Consider the following 16894-nt stretch of genomic DNA (forward strand, 5'->3'; position numbering starts at 1 on the left):
CGCCTTCCACGACGTCACGGGCGCGGCGCCGGGCTCCTCCCGGAAGCGGAAGCGGAAGCGGAAGCGGAGTCGTCGGGGACGGGAGGCTCCTCCCTGTCGCCCGGCGGCCATCTTGGAGGCTGAGGCGGCGGTGGCGGTGGCGGTGGCGGTGGCGGGCGGGTGTCGGCGGCCCCGGGCCCGCGGCTCCCCGGCCCGATCCCCCGGCCCGATCCCCCGGACCCGCGACCACCGTGGAGCGCGGGGCCCGCGCCGCCCCCGCCCCGGGAGCCCAGCGGCCGCGGAGAGGTGAGCCCACCGTCCCCCTCGCCTTACCTCCTTCCCCTCCCCACGGCACCTGTACAGATGTGTAGACGGATTTATTACTCTATTTTATGTGTACACATTCTATTTTATTTGGTTAATACGCTTTGTTTTGTTGTCCGTCTCCCCCTTCTAGACTGTGAGCCCACTGTTGGGTAGGGACCGTCTCTAGATGTTGCCAACTTGTCCTTCCCAAGCGCCTAGTCCAGTGCTCTGCACACAGTAAGCGCTCAATAAATACGATTGAGTGAATGAATGAATGACGGGACGGGCCTAGCCTCGCACCATAGCCCCGCCGGCTAATCATCATAATTATCATAACAATAGTCATTCATTCAATCGTATTTATTGAGCGCTTACTGTGTGCAGAGCACTGCACTAAGCGCTTGGGAAGTCCCAAGTGGGCAACGTATAGAGACGGTCCCTACCCAACGGCGGGTTCACAGGCTAGAAGGGGGAGACGGACAAAAGAACAAAACATATTAGCGAAATAAAATAAATAGAATAGTAAATATGTACAAGGAAAATAAATAGATTCGTTCATTCAGTCGTATTTAATGAGCGCCTACTGTGTGCAGAACACTGCACTAAGCGCTTGGGAAGTACAAGCTGGCAACATATAGAGACGGTCACTAACCAACGGCGGGTTCACAGTCTAAAAGGGGGAGACGGACGACAGGACAAAATATATTAACGAAATAAAATAAATAGAATAATAAATATGTACAAGTAAAATAAATACATTCATTCAATCGTATTGAGCGCTCACTGTGTGCGGAGCACTGGACTAAGCGCTTGGGAAGGACAAGTTGGCAACCTATAGAGACGGTCCCTATCCAACGGCGGGCTCACAGTCTAGAAGGGGGAGACAGACAAAAGAACAAAACATATTAGCGAAATAAAATAAATAGAATAGTAGATATGTACAAGTAAAATAAATAAATTCATTCAATCGTATTGAGCGCTTACTGTGTGCAGAGCACTGGACTAAGCGCTTGGGAAGGACAAGTTGGCAACATATAGAGACGGTCCCTACCCAACGGCGGGCTCACAGTCTAGAAGGGGGAGACAGACAACAGAACAAAACATACTAACGAAATAAAATAAATAGAATAGTAAATGTGTACAAATAAAATAAATAAATTCATTCATTCAGTCGTATTTATTGAGCGCTTACTGGGGAGACAGAGAACAAAGCATATTAACAAAATAAAATAAATAGAATAAATATGCACAGATAAAATAAATAGAGTAATAAATTCATACAAAACGATGATGGTGACACTTATTCAGCGTTTACCATAGGCAAAGCCCCGCTCTAGGCGCCGGGGATCCCCGCCCCCCCCCCCCCCCCCCCCCCACAACGCTCACAGTCGCCCTTTACAACGAGGCGGGGGGAGCCTGGAGGGGAGGGGTCCGGCAGCTCCAACCCGCCCCCCCATCAACCCATTGATTCATTCATTCAGTCGTATTTATTGAGCGCTTACTGTGCGCAGAGCACTGTACTAAGCACTTGGGAAGTACAAGTTGGCAGCATTCACTCATTCAATCGTATTTATTGAGCGCTTACTGTGTGCAGAGCACTGGACTGAGCGCTTGGGAAGTACAAGTTGGCAACATATTGAGATGTTCCCTACCCAACAGTGGGCTCACAGTCTAGAAGACCCGGGACGCCTCCCTTCCCGCCCCTGAATTCATTCAGTTGTATTTATTGAGCGCTTACTGTGTGCAGAGCACTGCATTAAGCGCTTATGGAGGGGTGGGGCTGTGGAGGGTGTCCCGTGCCCCCCCAGCCTCCAGTCTGTGTTGTGAAAAATGAAATCTGCGGTGGCGACCCCGCCTCTCCCAACCCGGGCTAGCCTGGGGGTCCCGGGGTGTTCAGGAGCCCCCCCCCATCCTATAGTAAGCACTTAATAAGTGCCATCATTATTACCCCCCCCACCGCGACCCCCGCTTATAATAATAATGGTGTCTATTATCATCATCATCAATCGTATTTATTGAGCGCTTACTATGTGCAAAGCACTGTTCTTAGTGCTATTACACGCTTACTATGTGTAAAGCACTGTTCTAAGCGCTGGGATAGGCACAAGGTGATCAGGTTGTCCCACTGGGGGCTCCCAGTCTTAATCCCCATTTTACAGATGAGGTAATGTTTGCATCTAGGGCCCCATCGCCCTAGAGTTCCAGTAACTTCCTCGCCCCCCCCCCCCCCCCCCCCCCCCCGGTGCCCTGGGGGAGGGGGATGTCCGAGCCCCCCAAGACCGGGGTCCGGCGGAGCAAGCTTGGAAACCAGGGTGAGGGCGAGGGGGCCTGGGTGAGATCCAGGAGTGTCAACAAGAGAGGAGCGGTGACGGCTGTGTGAGTGAGTGAGTGAGTGAGTGCTGAGGTGGCTTTCGTGGGGCCAGGGGCCGGGCAAACCTTCCTGTGACGTCTAGTAGATCCTCTGCAGGAAGGGGAGTGGTTTGGGTACCCTGGGAAGGCCCCGAAGGCCTCCCCCCTGGCTCTCTCACAGCCTGATGATGATGATGGCATTTATTAAGCGCTTCCTATGTGCAAAGCACTGTTCTAAGTGCTGGGGAGTTACAAGGTGATCAGGTTGTCCCACGGGGGTCCTCACAATCTTCATCTTCATTTTACAGATGAGGGAACTGAGGCACAGAGAGGTTAAGTGACTTGCCCAAAGTCGCACAGCTGGCAATTGGCAGAGCTGGGATTTGAACCCATGACCTCTGACTCGAAGGCCTGTGCCCTTCCTACTGAGCCACGCTGCTTCTCTGGTGCTCTGCAGAGCACCCCCCAGTCACTCTCCACATCCCCCCCAGAGCCTCATTTCACTTGGGATGCTCACTGTTCACCTGTTGGCAGAGGCTTAGAGGAAAGAGGCAGCAGTGGGGTTTGGCCACCCTGGGACTTATATATGTATATATGTTTATACATATTTATTACTCTATTTTATTTGTACATATTTATTCTATTTATTTTGTTAATATGTTTTGTTTTGTTCTCCATCTCCCCCTTCTAGACTGTGAGCCCGCTGTTGGGTAGGGACCGTCTCTATATGTTGCCAACTTGTACTTCCCAAGCGCTTAGTACGGTACTCTGCACACAGTAAGTGCTCAATAAATGCGATTGAATGAATGAATGAATGAATGGGACTTGGGTAGCTGGAAAGGAGGCAGGACCCCACCTCTAGACTGTAAACTCATTGTGAGCAAGGAATATGTCTGTTTATTGTTACATTGTGTTTTTCCAAGTGCTTAGTCTAGTGCTCTGCACACAGTAAGTCTTAATAAATAATAATAATAATAATAATAATAATAATGATGGCATTTATTAAGCGCTTAGTATGTTCAGGTTGTCCCATGGGGGGCTCACAGTCTTAATCCCTATTTTATAGATGAGGGAACTGAGGCCCAGAGAAGTTAAGTGACTTGCCCAAAGTCACACAGCTGACGATTGGCGGAGCTGGGATTTGAACCCATGACCTCTGACTCCAAAGCCCGGGCTCTTTCCACTGAGCCACACTGCTTCTCTGATGCTCTGCAGAGCACCCCCAGGCACTCTCCACATTCCTCCCCCCCCCCCCCCAGCCTCATTTGACTTGGGATGCTCACTGTTCACCTGTTAGCAGAGGCTTGGACGAGAGAGGCGGCTGTGGTGTTTGGCCACCCTGGGCCTTGGGCAGCTGGACAGGAGGCAGGACCCCACTTCTAGACTAAACTCATCGTGAGCAGGGAATATGTCTGTTTATTGCTGCATTGTGTTTTTCCAAGTGCTTAGTCCAGTGCTCTGCACACAGTAAGTGCTTAATAAATGATAATAATGATAATGATGACATTCATTAAGCGCTTACTATGTGCAAAGCACTTTTTTAAACGCTGGGGAGGTTACAAGGTGATCAGGTTGTCCCACGGGGGGCTCACAGTCTTAATCCCCATTTTACAGATGAGGTAACTGAGGCCCAGAGAAGTGAAGTGACTTATCCAAAGTCACACAGCTGACAATTGGCGGAGCTGGGATTTGAATCCATGACCTCTGACTCCAAAGCCCGTGCTCTTTCCACTGGGGCACACTGCTTCTCTGTACAGTTGACTGACCACAGAAAGACTGTTCGGTAGGGTTGCCCTCAGTTTCAGTCAAAGGTGACTACAACTCGAGTTTCCAGGGGATGGGGGGGTAAGCCCGTGAAAGTCTGAGACCCATTCTGTTGTGTCCCTAGGCTATTTCAAGCGGTGATAATTGTTAGGCCCTGGCCATTTGGATTACTGAACACCTACAGAATTCCTGGGCCTGGACTTGAGGCCTGAGAAAGTACAGTGGGGCAAGATGCACCTTTGCCTTCTGTTGCATTTGTAAGGGTGGCCTGGTCACTGCTCACTGTCTCAGAGACAGGAAAGGCAAGGCAGAGTCCCTGGCTTGGGTGTGATTATTAAGCTGTCGATGAGTTTTGAAGAAAACTTTACCTTCCAATCCATCAATCAATCAGTTGTATTTATTGAGCACTTACTGTGTGCAGAGCACTGTACTAAGCGCTTGGGAAGTACAAGTTGGCAACATATAGAGATGGTCCCTACCCAACAGTGCACTCACAGTCTAGGAGGGGGAGACAGAGAACAAAACCAAACATATTAACAAAATAAAATAAATAGAATAGATATGTACGGGTAAAATAGAGTAATAAATATGTACAAGCATATATACATATAAACAGGTGCTGTGAGGAAGGGAAGGGGGTAAGGCGGCGGGGGATGGAGAGGGGGAGGAAGGGGAGTGGAAGGAGGGGGCTCAGTCTGGGAAGGCCTCCTGGAGGAGGTGAGCTCTCAGTAGGGCCTTGAAGGGAGGAAGAGAGCTAGGGTCTGCTGCCCTGGGTGCCAAGGAGATGGGCGGTACCCGCTTGAGCAGGTTCAAAGCCTCAGGCTGCCCTGCAGAGTCCACCTTCGGCAGCTATTCCCAAGGCAAAGGCCCTCTTGACGAGGCTTTGAGCCCTGGGCCCGCGGTGGGGTCCGACACTCACCTCTCTCCCCACTCTCAGTCCTCCCCCTCCTCCTCCACACCCCTTTTCTTTCTGCCCGCATTTGGACACCTCCGTAGCAGATGAGCCTGCTGCTGAGGCACCGCTGAGCTGTCCTGTCCTCTCGGGACTGGCCCTGACTGGCTGGCTGGGAGTCGGAGGTCAGGCCAGCTCACCCCAGCTCTTTACCTCCCCACTCCTCGAGCCCCATTCCTTCTGGGAACTGAGGGTGGGAGGCGGCTGGTCCCTAACTCCCTCCTTGAGCGCATCGAGGGACAACTTGGGGCCCCAGTTTGGAAGTGTGTTTTCCCTCTCGGTCTCTGCACCCTCGTCATAGGTGCCAGCTTAGGGTGGTTACTGGGGGAGGCCTGCAACTTTCTCCGAGCGACCAGTCAGGAGGGGTTTGGAGAGGCGCCTCGGTGGGCAGTGAATCCACAGCTTCATTTGGACTGAGGCGGAAGGTCCCGGCACCGATCACGGGGCCAGAAAGAGAACTGAGAGCTCACCTCTTCCAGGGAGCTGCCCGCCGGTGGCTGTCTAACTCATAAGGCGGAGTAGCCACCTGGACTGTGCTGAGTTGGATGTTATGGAAGTGACTCGGTGTCATCTTTTGACTCGTGAGCCAACTGTGTGCCCCGAGGGCAAATCAGGGTGGCCGAGTGCAAGGTGCGGAGGGAGGGCCTGAGCAGCGTGGCACAGGAGCTGCAGGAAGCTCACTCAGCTTCTCCCCCAATGCCAAATGTCCACACACCCTCCTCCAGCCGAGACCCCCAGGCCCTGAGCCGGCCTGGCCTCTGACTCCCAGCTGACCATCCCGGGACTAGTCCCGAGAGGACAGGACAACTCAGTGGTGCCTCAGCGGCCGGCTCGTCTGCTGCGGAGGTGGCCAAACCTGGGCAGAAAGGGAAGGGGTGTGGAGGAGGAGAGGAGGGAGGGAGGGAAGAGAGGGGAGTGTTCAACTTTTCCCCACTGCAGGTCTGGGGGCTCACAGTCTCTCAGAGAAGGTCTTTGCCTTGGGAGTCGCTGCCGATGGTGGACTTTGCGGAGTGGCCTGAAACTTTGAATTTGTCTAAGTGGAGACTCCAAGGGGAAAGAAAGAAAGTTGGGGTCACCAAGTCCTGGCTGGGGGTTGATTCAGTGATTCCCTCCCTCACTTCCTGCAGGGGTCAGACACCAGGGCCAGGCTCTTCCCGCAACCCTGAACCAAAGCGACCCCCGCCAGAAGAGACCTTCCCTGAGCGTTTGAGAGGAGCCAGGGGTCTCGGCTCTAGGAGCTGTGGATTTGTGAGTGGCAGGATGGAGAGGAGAGACACCTTCTGAACTGCCCCACGCCCCCAGGGGTGATCACCAGCCTCCTTTCATTGAAGTATCAGCCAGGAGACCCTCAACTCTGTTGTATTGTACTCTTCATTCATTCATTCAATCAATCGTATTTATTGAGCGCTTACTGTGTGCAGAGCATTGTACTAAGCGCTTGGGAAGTACAAGTTGGCAACATATAGAGACGGTCCCTACCCAACAACGGGTTCACAGTCTAGAAGGGGGAGGCAGACAACAAAACAAAACATACTCTTCCAAGCACTTAATGCAGTGCTCTGCACACAGTAAGGGCACAGTAAATACCATTGATTGATTGACCCTGATCGGAAGAGCAAGGAGATCTTCAGTGTCCCTCTGGGCTTACTTCCTTTCTGCTTCTGGTGGGCAGTGTCCCACCAGTGTCTGGTGGGCCCTAAGCTCTTGGATCCACCCACCGTCTGGCTGCCCGCCCAGCAGAAGAGCATGTGGGGACCAAAGGCTGGAGCGGGGCAGGGCACCCAGTCACATTTGCAGCTGGATTGGCTGGTCCGGCCCAGGCCAGCACCGACAAAGAGGGAGCTAGAAGAACCCATCCTCAAACCCCTGACCACCGTAGCCCCTGCTGAGACTGTCATTTAGCACCTGGGAATGTGTACGTGGAAGGGGGAGCTTAGTGCGTGTGTGCATGCACCCGCACACCTCTGTTCAACCCCCACTCCCCCAAGTAGAGAAGCTAAGAGAACCAGCAAGGGCCCGAAGAGACTGGCACGAGGCCTTGTTCCCCGTTCTGTGCAGGAAACGTGGCAAAGGAGGCGATGAGGGGCAAGGAGAACCATGGCCCTCAGCTGAGCTGAGGAGGGCCCCTGGTGGGGCCTACGGGGACTCGGACCGGGAGCCGGGGCCACCCCCGGTATCTCACCAAACGGGTGTGTGCTTTCGGTCCCCCCCAGATGAGCGCCGCCGGTAACAAGCGAGCCCCGACCACAGCGACGCAGCGGCTGAAGCAGGACTACTTGCGCATCAAGAAAGACCCGGTGCCGTACATCTGTGCCGAGCCCCTCCCTTCCAATATCCTCGAGTGGTAAGGGGGCTGGCCCCGCCGATATCGCGAGTCCCAGTGCGGCGGGTCTTTCCCCAAGTTGGGGCGGGGTCGCTCAGCTCCAGGCAAGACCTGCGATTTTGGGCCCCTGGCCCCCCGAGGCATTTTAGCTCCCTAGGAACACTCATCCCTGGTCCCTGGGATTGTCCTTTTCACACCAGAGCGCAGCAGCGGCCAGCCTGGGCTGGAAACGAGAGATTGCGTGTGTACGTGTTTAACATAGGCAAGGGTGTTTCTGAAAGGGGACTGCTGGTGGGTTTGGGGTCCACAGTGGGGCCCAGAAGGCAGGGGGATATGGTGTGTGGCTTTAGAAGCCACTGGTGGATGAAGCTAAGGGGAAAAGAACACATGGCTGAGAATTCCTTACTGCGGACATTCTAGACCCTTGGTCTCCAGAAACATCCATCCTGCCCAGGCCTGTTGCACCTGGTCTCGTGATTCTCCCATGCTAGCCCGGGCAGGAGTCCGTCGTTTGCACGGGGGCCAAGACGTCTCTTCCAACTCATCCTCGACAGCAGCCTCTCCGAGAACTGTTCAGTGACCATTCCCAGTAGCCCCGGAGGGTGTCCAGACTGGCCCAGCCCTTTGCCGTATATCTGGCTGGCTCTCCCTTGGGGGATTAGGTGCTGCTGACAAGCTGGCCTTCATGCTCAGAGCCCCTGGAGAAGAGAACCAAGGAGAGAGCAGCTTCCCCGGCCAGGCAGCCCACTGTGCTCTGAGTGGACTACATTCTGGATTCTGCTCTCGGTGGAGAAGAACCATCACCTTTCCATCTTTTTCAAAATCCAAACCGGCCTCACCATGTCTATTATTTTTTCCGTGCTATTTGTTAAGCGTTTAGTGTGTGTTAAACACTGTTTTAAACACTGGGGTAGATACAAGTTAATCAGGCCGGTTAGAATCCCCTTCCCAAATGGGCCTTATAGTTTAAAGTAGGAGGGAGAGAAGGAGTTGAATCCCCATTTTGCAGTTGAGGAGACTGAGGCCCAGAGAAGTGAAGTGATTTTTCCCAAGGTCACACAGCAGACAGGTGGCAGGGCCGGGATTGGAACTCAGATTCTCTAGCTCCCGGACCCACGCTTTAGGCTCTAGGCCACACCGCTTTCGGTCTGTTCCCGAACCTGAGTGGAGTCTGCCCTCGGGGCTGGACTTCCTGTTTCTGTTGGGGTGAGGGGTGTCTCCTGTTTTTCTCTTATGCTTGAGAGCAAATTTAGTGTCAGTTTGGAGCTTTTAGGAAGCAAATACCACAGGTCACGGGCGTGAAGGAAGGCCCTGGGCTCAGCACCCTGCCTTCTCCTCAAACTCCTGAAAGCAGGTTGACAGTGGGTATATGGAACAGGTCTCAGACTCAGACCTGGCCTGGGGGTCTGCCCTTGGAGCAAGGAGTTGATGAGCTTATGGAAACCTGCCCTGGAGAGAATGGACGTGCCAAAGTCACTTTGGAGAGAGGCTGAGCTATGATCTCCGATGTTTCTGAAGCCCAAAGCTCAGGCAGGTTTACTCCACTCTTGGTCCCACAGGGTGACAAGCTCTGGCAATATGGCATCCTGAAGCCCTTTAACTAGTTTTTTCTGTCTGTCCCTCAGGCACTATGTGGTTCGTGGCCCGGAGACGACTCCTTATGAAGGTAAGTTCTGTCATGCCCAGGCCTTCCTGGCTGGTAGTGAGGGGAGACATCCACCCCTAACCCACGGCCTCACTCTGGGCCGGGCCTTGAGGGCTTGGGAGCCAGAGTTTGACCGCAGATATCCACCTCCCCCTGTTCCTAGAGGGGTTTCTTTTTCCTGAAATCAATTCTCCTAGATCCCGGTTGCTGCCCAGCATCGGGATAGCTTTGGAAATGGTAGCCAAGGCAAATCCTCAAATGGGAGAGTGCTGGGAGTGCTGGTTGTGTGATGGAGTTGGACCATTTCCCACCATGGGGCACACCTAGCGGGTCACCCTCCCGCCCCACTCCTGTCACTCTTAGGTTTCGCTGCTATTCTGCGGGACTTCAGGGCTCCAAAACACACGTGTTGCCTGGGGGACTTCCAGACCCTCAAATTGTTGAATCTTATCCACTCTGTGCTCTTAAACAGCAAAACTGGCTAAAATGGTATGTGTGTGTATCTTCCTTCTGGATCTTTCCAACAACTGTGAAGGCCGCCTCGGGGAACAAAATGTCCTGAGAGCCAGCCCCTGTCAGGACCCGCTGGCTCAGACCTGAAGCAGTCTCATTCCTGGGCTACATCGGCAGGCAGCCCAAGGTGCTGCCTCCAATAGAGACCCCGGAATACTCAGAGGAATCGGGGGGGTGGTCTCCCTTGGCTGTGACCTGAGTTTAGCTTTATTCTGCCAGTAATCCAACGAAGACTGAGTGTCCATGACTCATCTGTGACCTTGGAGCCTGAGATGGGACAGAGCTGGGTCCCAGGGTGAACTTGGGTGGGGCAGTTTGGAATCAAGCCTCCGTAGTCCTAGAAGTAGTGATGGTATTTAGTGAGCATCTGCTGAGGGCCAGACATTCGACTAAATGCCTGGAGAAATACAACAATAATAATAATAATAATAGTTTTGGTACTTTTTTGAGCACTTACTGTGTACAAAGCACTGTTCTAAGCGCTGGGGAGGATACAAGGTGATCAGGTTGTCCCATATGGAGCTCACAATATTAATCCCCATTTTACAGATGAGGTAACTGAAGCACAGAGAAGTTAAGTGACTTGCCCAAAGTCACACAGCTGACAAGCGGCGGAGCTGGGATTTGAACCCATGACCTCTGACTCCCAAGCCTGGGCTCTTTCCACTGAGCCATGAAGTGAAATACGTTAGAGAAGTAGCATGGCCTAGTGGGTAGAGCACGGAGCTGGGTTCTAATTCTGGCCCTACCACTTGTGTGTGATCTTGAGCAAGTCACTTCACTTCTCTGGGTCTCAGTTACCTCATCTGTAAATTGGGGATCAAGACTGAGCCCCATTAAGAGTGTGTCCAACCTGTTTGCCTCGTATCGACCCCAGCGCCTAGAACGATGCCTGGCGCGTAGTTAAGCACTTTAACCTGTCTTATGCTGTCAAGTTGTGTCAGACCCAGAGCGACTCCATGGACACATCTCTCCCAAAACGCCCCATCTCCATCTGCGATGGTTGTGGTAGTGTATCCCTAGGGCTTTCTTGGTACAGATACAGAAGTGGTTTACCATTGCCTCCTTCTCTGCCCTCGATTCTCTCCCAAGCTGCTGCTGCCACCCAGTACGGGTGAGTTTTGACTTGTAGCAGATTGCCTTCCACTCGCTAGGCACTGCCCAATCTAGGAATGGAGTGGTTATGCCTCTGCTTGACTCTCCCTCCCAAAGTCGAGACTAGTGAAGTACTGGATACTTTCCAGGTGCGATCCTGAGAGGGGAAAGCACTTAACGGATGCCATTAAAAATGTACCCTGCTCACATGGAGCGAACATCAAGCAGGGAGGTGGACATAAGAGTACTTACAGATAGCGGAATCAGAATAAATATTTAGGCTGGATGCAGGCAAGGATTGGTGACGGCAAGCAGAACTCCTCTTTTCCCTTAAATTATATACGCTGCTCTGTTCTTATCTTTTCTGTTCCTTTTCTGTATTATCTTTCTTTATGGGTTTGTCTCCAGGCCCCTCTCCCTCGTTTCTGCGTCAGTCAAGGACCAGGACCCGTGTCTAATTCTCACCCATGTGTTCTTCCCCAGCACTTGGAACACGGCATGGCACACGGCATACACTTAATAGATTCCATTACCACTCTTACTGCGGCATGTGTAAACATGTGCCAAGGATGGGAATGGGTACATGAGGGCTAGAGGTGGATTGATTTGATCGGGAGTTGTGATTTGCGGTCCCGTGTGATAGGCAATGATCACCTCATGCCTCCCCTCTCGCAACCAGCTGATGTGGCGACTCGACCCTCCCCTAGGGCCTTCACTGACCACATGGGTTGATGGTGTAGGGTCGAGGCTTCCAAAACCACACGGATTCCCGATGATGTGGAGCCTGGAATTGAATGGACGTGCCCTGGCCCGAGGGGCAGTCACCGAGTGGCACTTCCATTCTTTCATTCAATCGTATTTATTGAGCGCTTACTGTGTGCAGAGCAGTGTACTAACCACTTGAGAGAGTACACTAGAACAATAAACAGGCACATTCCTTGCCCACAGTGAGCACCTCGGTGTTATCCCGAATTCATTTCCCTGGTTCTGGGCAGGGCCTGGGATGGGCCCTCTTCAGATCAGCTCCAGGACCACGCCAAGCTACCAGTGTTGTGGGCAGCAAAGAAAGAGGTCTCTGTCAGGAAGCCATGCCCGATGCCACGCTTGGTGGTTAGCGATTCCATGATCGCTGTCCTTGGGCTTCATCCAGGTTGTTTGCACTGGGAGCCCTCCAATTCTGTCAAAAAAAGAGCGTTCCCCTGACATACAAAGACAGTCATCCTTCCCTTCACTGTCTCTCTCTCCCTCTCTCTCTCTGTTCCAGGTGGCTATTATCATGGAAAACTAATTTTCCCCAGAGAATTCCCTTTTAAACCTCCAAGTATTTATATGACGACCCCGAATGGAAGATTTAAGTGCAACACCAGGTAAGAGTACTTTGCCGAGTTCGGTATGTGTTCCCCGCTGTTGTGTTCAGAGACGCCGGCCCAGGGCCTTTGACGCCGATGGGCTCCTTCCTCTCACAGGCTGTGTCTCTCGATCACTGACTTCCACCCGGACACGTGGAACCCAGCGTGGTCCGTGTCAACCATCTTGACGGGACTGCTCAGCTTTATGGTGGAGAGAGGCCCCACGCTGGGCAGCATCGAAACGTCCGACTTCACGGTGAGCTCTCCATCGTGAGTGAGATTCCACGGTGCTGAATGGGGCGTGAAATCTGCAGGAGGGAAGACTAGTGGGGAGCGTTCAAACCTCAGCGTTGGAAGGGATTCTAAAGGCCACTTGGTGCGGCCATCTGGTTCCAGGCAGGCCAGTGCCTCGCCTCTGTGGGACAGACGGATCTCTCTTCTCTCCTTGAAGGCGGTGGTGATGTCCCTGTGGGATTTGTGGTGTTCGCATCCGACCCCTTCGGGCCCTCCCCGGCCCTGCCGGATATCTCCCAATCTCTGCAGGATGGCGGCCCTGCCCGTTGAGGAGAGAAACATACCACCGAATTCCCTGGGCGGGTCAGCCCTGTTAGACTCTAAGCTCCCTGAGGGCAGGGATCCTGTCCACCAACTGGATTGAACTCTCCCTACTGTTTAGTACAATGCTCTGTGCACAGCAAGCACTCGGTAAATGGCACTGATTGACTCCTTGTGTGCAGAGTGAGCCTGGCTTGGGCCCTTTCTTGAGGATGGGAACTGTGTCTTTTAGGATGCCCTGCTCACTGAGGGCAGCCAGGAAATACTGTTGATTGGAGTGAACTAGCCAGCCGGGGGGAAGAGCTCAGCCCTTGCTCCTAGGACCTCATGCTCCTTTCCCGAAGAGCCACTTCCCTGGCAAGTCTGGGCTGAAACTCTGACTCTTAATTTAATTTTCTTTCTTTCTTTCTTTCTTTCTTTCTTTCTTTCTTTCTTTCTTTCTTTCTTTCTTTCTTCCTTTCTCTCTTTCTTTCTTTCTCTCTTTCTTTCTTTCTTTCTTTCTTTCTCTCTTTCTCTCTTTCTCTCTTTCTCCCTTTCTCTCTCTCTCTCTCTCTCTCTCTCTCTCTCTCTCTCTCTCTCTCTCTCCTCCCCCCCTTCACTCTCTTTCCTTCTCTTTCCTCTGTCTCTTTGTCTCTCTCTCCAGAAAAGACAGCTGGCTGCACAGAGTTTAGCATTTAATTTAAAAGATAAAGTCTTCTGTGAGCTGTTTCCTGAAGTCGTAGAGGTAAGAATCTCCCCGTTGAATGGGCGGGCATTGGGCTCCCGCTTGCCTTGAAGCAGAAAATGCCTTCCTGCAGGGCCCCACCTGACAGGATCGCCTGATGTAATTCCGGAGGGGAGAGGAGGGGAAGGTGGGGGGCTCGCTCAGCCTGAAATGGGGAAAGCTTCATGTGCATGGGACTGGGAGAGCTGGGGTGAAAAGCGATGGGCCACTGACCACCACGGATAGGCAAGCCTCCACTCCGCTGTCCCCCCTTATCACCACCCTCTTGTTGCCCTTTCTTTCTGTCCCCGTCTCTGTCTGTCTCTGTTTCTCTCTGTGGGTCTCCCAGGAGATGAAACAGAAACAGAAAGCCCAGGATGAGCTCAGCAGCCACCCCCAGACCCTCCCGCTGCCCGACGTAGTCCCCGACCGGGGGGCTCATCACGGCCACAATGGCATCCAGCTTCTCAACGGGCACGGGCCGTTGGCCGGCCCCAACCAGCCGGGTCTCCAGCAGGCCAACCGGAACCACGGACTGCTGGGAGGCGCGCTGGCGAACTTGTTTGTCATCGTGGGCTTCGCCGCCTTCGCCTACACAGTCAAGTACGTGCTGCGAAGCATAGCGCAGGAATGAGCGGCGGGGACCCACCTCGAGACCAAATTAGCGGTAGGTGCAAAGCGAGCTGGGGCCCTCTGGGCGCCGGAGGCCGGCACGGGGGCGGCACCCTGCCGGGGCCACCCGCCGGGGGCCCGGGGAGCACCGGTTCCCACCGGCAAGACTGGAATGAAGCCGGTGCCGCCCGTCCGTCCGGTTCCCGGGGAGAGACGAGCCGCTCCGATTCGTCGTCCGCGTGGCGGCGGCGCCCGTCTGCCCGTCCATGGCCATCAAGCCCTCGAAGCGTCACCGATGGAACGCCGCCGATGCTTTGACTCTCCTTTTTTATAGCATTTGCTCCCTTTGGTTCTCTGGACCCGATGTTTTAAGTAAACAGGTTGTTTTTCATCCGACTAGATGGGGTCGTTTCTCAAAGCCGAACTGGCAGGCGCAGAGCCCCGCCCCGCCCTGCCTCACACTCTGGTGGGGGAGAGCTCGGGGAGCCCTCCGACGGGGCAGCGGAGGACCACGGGAGTAGCGTCGCCACCGCCAGGCAGGGGAGGATGGATAGGAGCTAAGGTTCTCGCTGCCGCCGTGCTGGTTGGGGGAAAACGTGTCAGTTGTGGGCAGCTGGAGGCGAGGAAGGGGAATATTCAGAAACATCTGACGGATCAAACACGTCATTTGAGCTGGGAGTCCCTGGGGGGTGAGGCACCTCTCCTGCCCGGGTCGTCAGGTGAGGATGCGGGCTTCTAGAAGAAAACCATTTCCACTTCCAAGAGCAGCGCTGCTCTGCCCCTCCCGGCCCGGAAGCCATGGTCCTGCCATGCCTTCTGACCTCAACCCCTGGTTACGTCCCCCCTCCTGGCCTGGGCCGCTGGGTGTTTGGCCTGTGAGGCTTGGTCCCTGGAACCAAGCACAGGGGGCAAGGACATCTCCGCCGGGGTCCCCGGCAGGCCGCCTTTGAGCGCAAACTATGTGCAGAGCCCTGTACTGAATGCTTGGGAGGGCACAACCCAACAGAGTTGGCAGACCCATTCCCTGTGCACGAGCTTGGCTAGTCAGGCCTCTGGAACGGAGGTCACAGAGGCCCGTGGCCCTCCTCCACCCCGATGGGGGCCCTGTTACCCAGCGGTCCAGTTCTCCATCCCGGGCTTCCCTGGCACAGAACCGCTCTGCTCCCCAACTCAGGCATAGGAGGCGGTGGGGCTCGGGTGGCCTCCCTCATCCCTTCCTGCCCGGAGAAAGGGAGTCCTGTGGGTCACTTGTGGAGTCCTCGGCCAGGTACGGTGCCCGTCCCCCAAGACCCATGGGGCTGATTGGCACACACGTCACTCCCTTGTATTCAAAGCGCTAGGAGTCTGCCGTTTGGGTGGGGCCTGAGGGGAGGGGGCTGGTCAGTGGTCGGAGACGCACCCTCCAGTCTGCCGCATATTCCTGTTTTCTGTTCTACAGAGCCTAATAAATGTTACCTCATGTACCTCCAGCTGGTCTACCTGGGGTGTGTGTACCCACGGACGGATTAGCATCTGAGTCGGGGGGCCCGGGAATTGGACGACCATATCCTAGCCCAGTCTGGCTTCTCTGGGCAGCATTGGGAGGTGCCAGCGGGATTCTCCACGGCTCCACGCTGAACCAGGAGGGGACTGGGCTCAGGGTGGGAAAGGGGGGACTGAAATCTCAGCCCTCAGCAGCCTCTACTGTGCTTGCAGCCCAGCAGCTCCGAGCAGGCCGGCAGTCGGGCTCCTCACGGCCTCTGCTTAGCGAGGATTCTCGCCGACCAGCCGGCGCCGGGGTGCAGCAGCCGACAGTTCCAATCACCAAGACCGTTGGCCACTTTTTGATCACGGTCCTTGGCAGCCACAACCCGCACCCGTAGCCTTGGCATCGTCCTCAACTCCTCAGTCGCCTCTCACATCCAGCCTACGGTTTAAAGCTGCCGCTCTTTCATCCACCACGTTTTTCAGATCTTCCCCTTTCTCCTCACCTGTACAGCTGATAATTGTGGTATTTTTAAAGCGCTTACAATTTGCCAAGCACCATTTGAAGCCCTGGGGTAGGTGTAAACAAATCGGATTGGGCACCGTACCTGTTCCACATGGGGTTCCCGTTCTTAATCCCCATTTTGCAGATGAGGGAATTGAGGCACAGAGATGTTAAGTGACTTGCCCAAGGTCTCACAGCAGACATGGCAGAGCCGGGATTAGAACTCAGATCCTCCTGATTTCCAGCCCCATGCTCTGTCCGTCAGACCACACTGCTTCTAGTGCTCAGGTTTGAACTCGTCATGTCCCCATATTGGAGACTTCAATACCAATCTCCTTTCTGGTCTTCTGGCCTCCAACAGCAGAGGAGTGAGGATAGGAGGGAGAGAGATGGCTTAGGGTCCATAAAAATTATCTGAAAAGTCAGTACCTGTCTACCCTGTCTTCAAAACCCTCCAATAGTTAATTGCCAGTTTATTTTTTATGGTATTTAAGCACTTACGTGTCAAACACTGTTCTAAGTGCTGGGGAATGTACAAATTAATTTGATTGGACACCTGTCCCGCATGGGGCTCACGGTCTAAGTAGGAGGGAGAACAGGTATTTAATCCCCATTTTACAGTTGAGGAAACTGAAGCACAGAGAATTTAAGTGACTTATGCAAGGCCACACAGCAAGCGATTGGCAGAGCTGGGATTAAAACCCAGGTTCTTCCGACTCCCAGTCCCGTGTTCTAGGCCACCCTGCTTATCAGCTACAAGGGGTCAACGGCAAGATGAGA

General features: G+C 54.0%; 1 protein-coding gene and 1 non-coding gene across 2 annotated transcripts; one reads left to right on the forward strand and one right to left on the reverse strand.

Annotated features, from left to right (window-relative positions):
- Positions 1-217: 217 nt before the first annotated feature.
- Positions 218-15614, forward strand: UBE2J2 (ubiquitin conjugating enzyme E2 J2). Its single transcript, XM_038747228.1, has 7 exons — positions 218-285; positions 7564-7694; positions 9299-9339; positions 12191-12293; positions 12393-12531; positions 13474-13554; positions 13883-15614. Exons 2-7 carry the CDS (start codon positions 7564-7566, stop codon positions 14165-14167), a joined length of 780 nt encoding a protein of 259 aa, XP_038603156.1. The 5' UTR covers positions 218-285; the 3' UTR covers positions 14168-15614.
- Positions 10956-11093, reverse strand: LOC119929218. The gene has a single exon (XR_005451353.1). It is a non-coding gene; the product is annotated as a small nucleolar RNA SNORA7 (small nucleolar RNA).
- Positions 15615-16894: the final 1280 nt, after the last annotated feature.

Source organism: Tachyglossus aculeatus, chromosome 5, assembly GCF_015852505.1.
Source record: "Tachyglossus aculeatus isolate mTacAcu1 chromosome 5, mTacAcu1.pri, whole genome shotgun sequence".
In the NCBI taxonomy this organism is placed as follows: domain Eukaryota; kingdom Metazoa; phylum Chordata; class Mammalia; order Monotremata; family Tachyglossidae; genus Tachyglossus; species Tachyglossus aculeatus.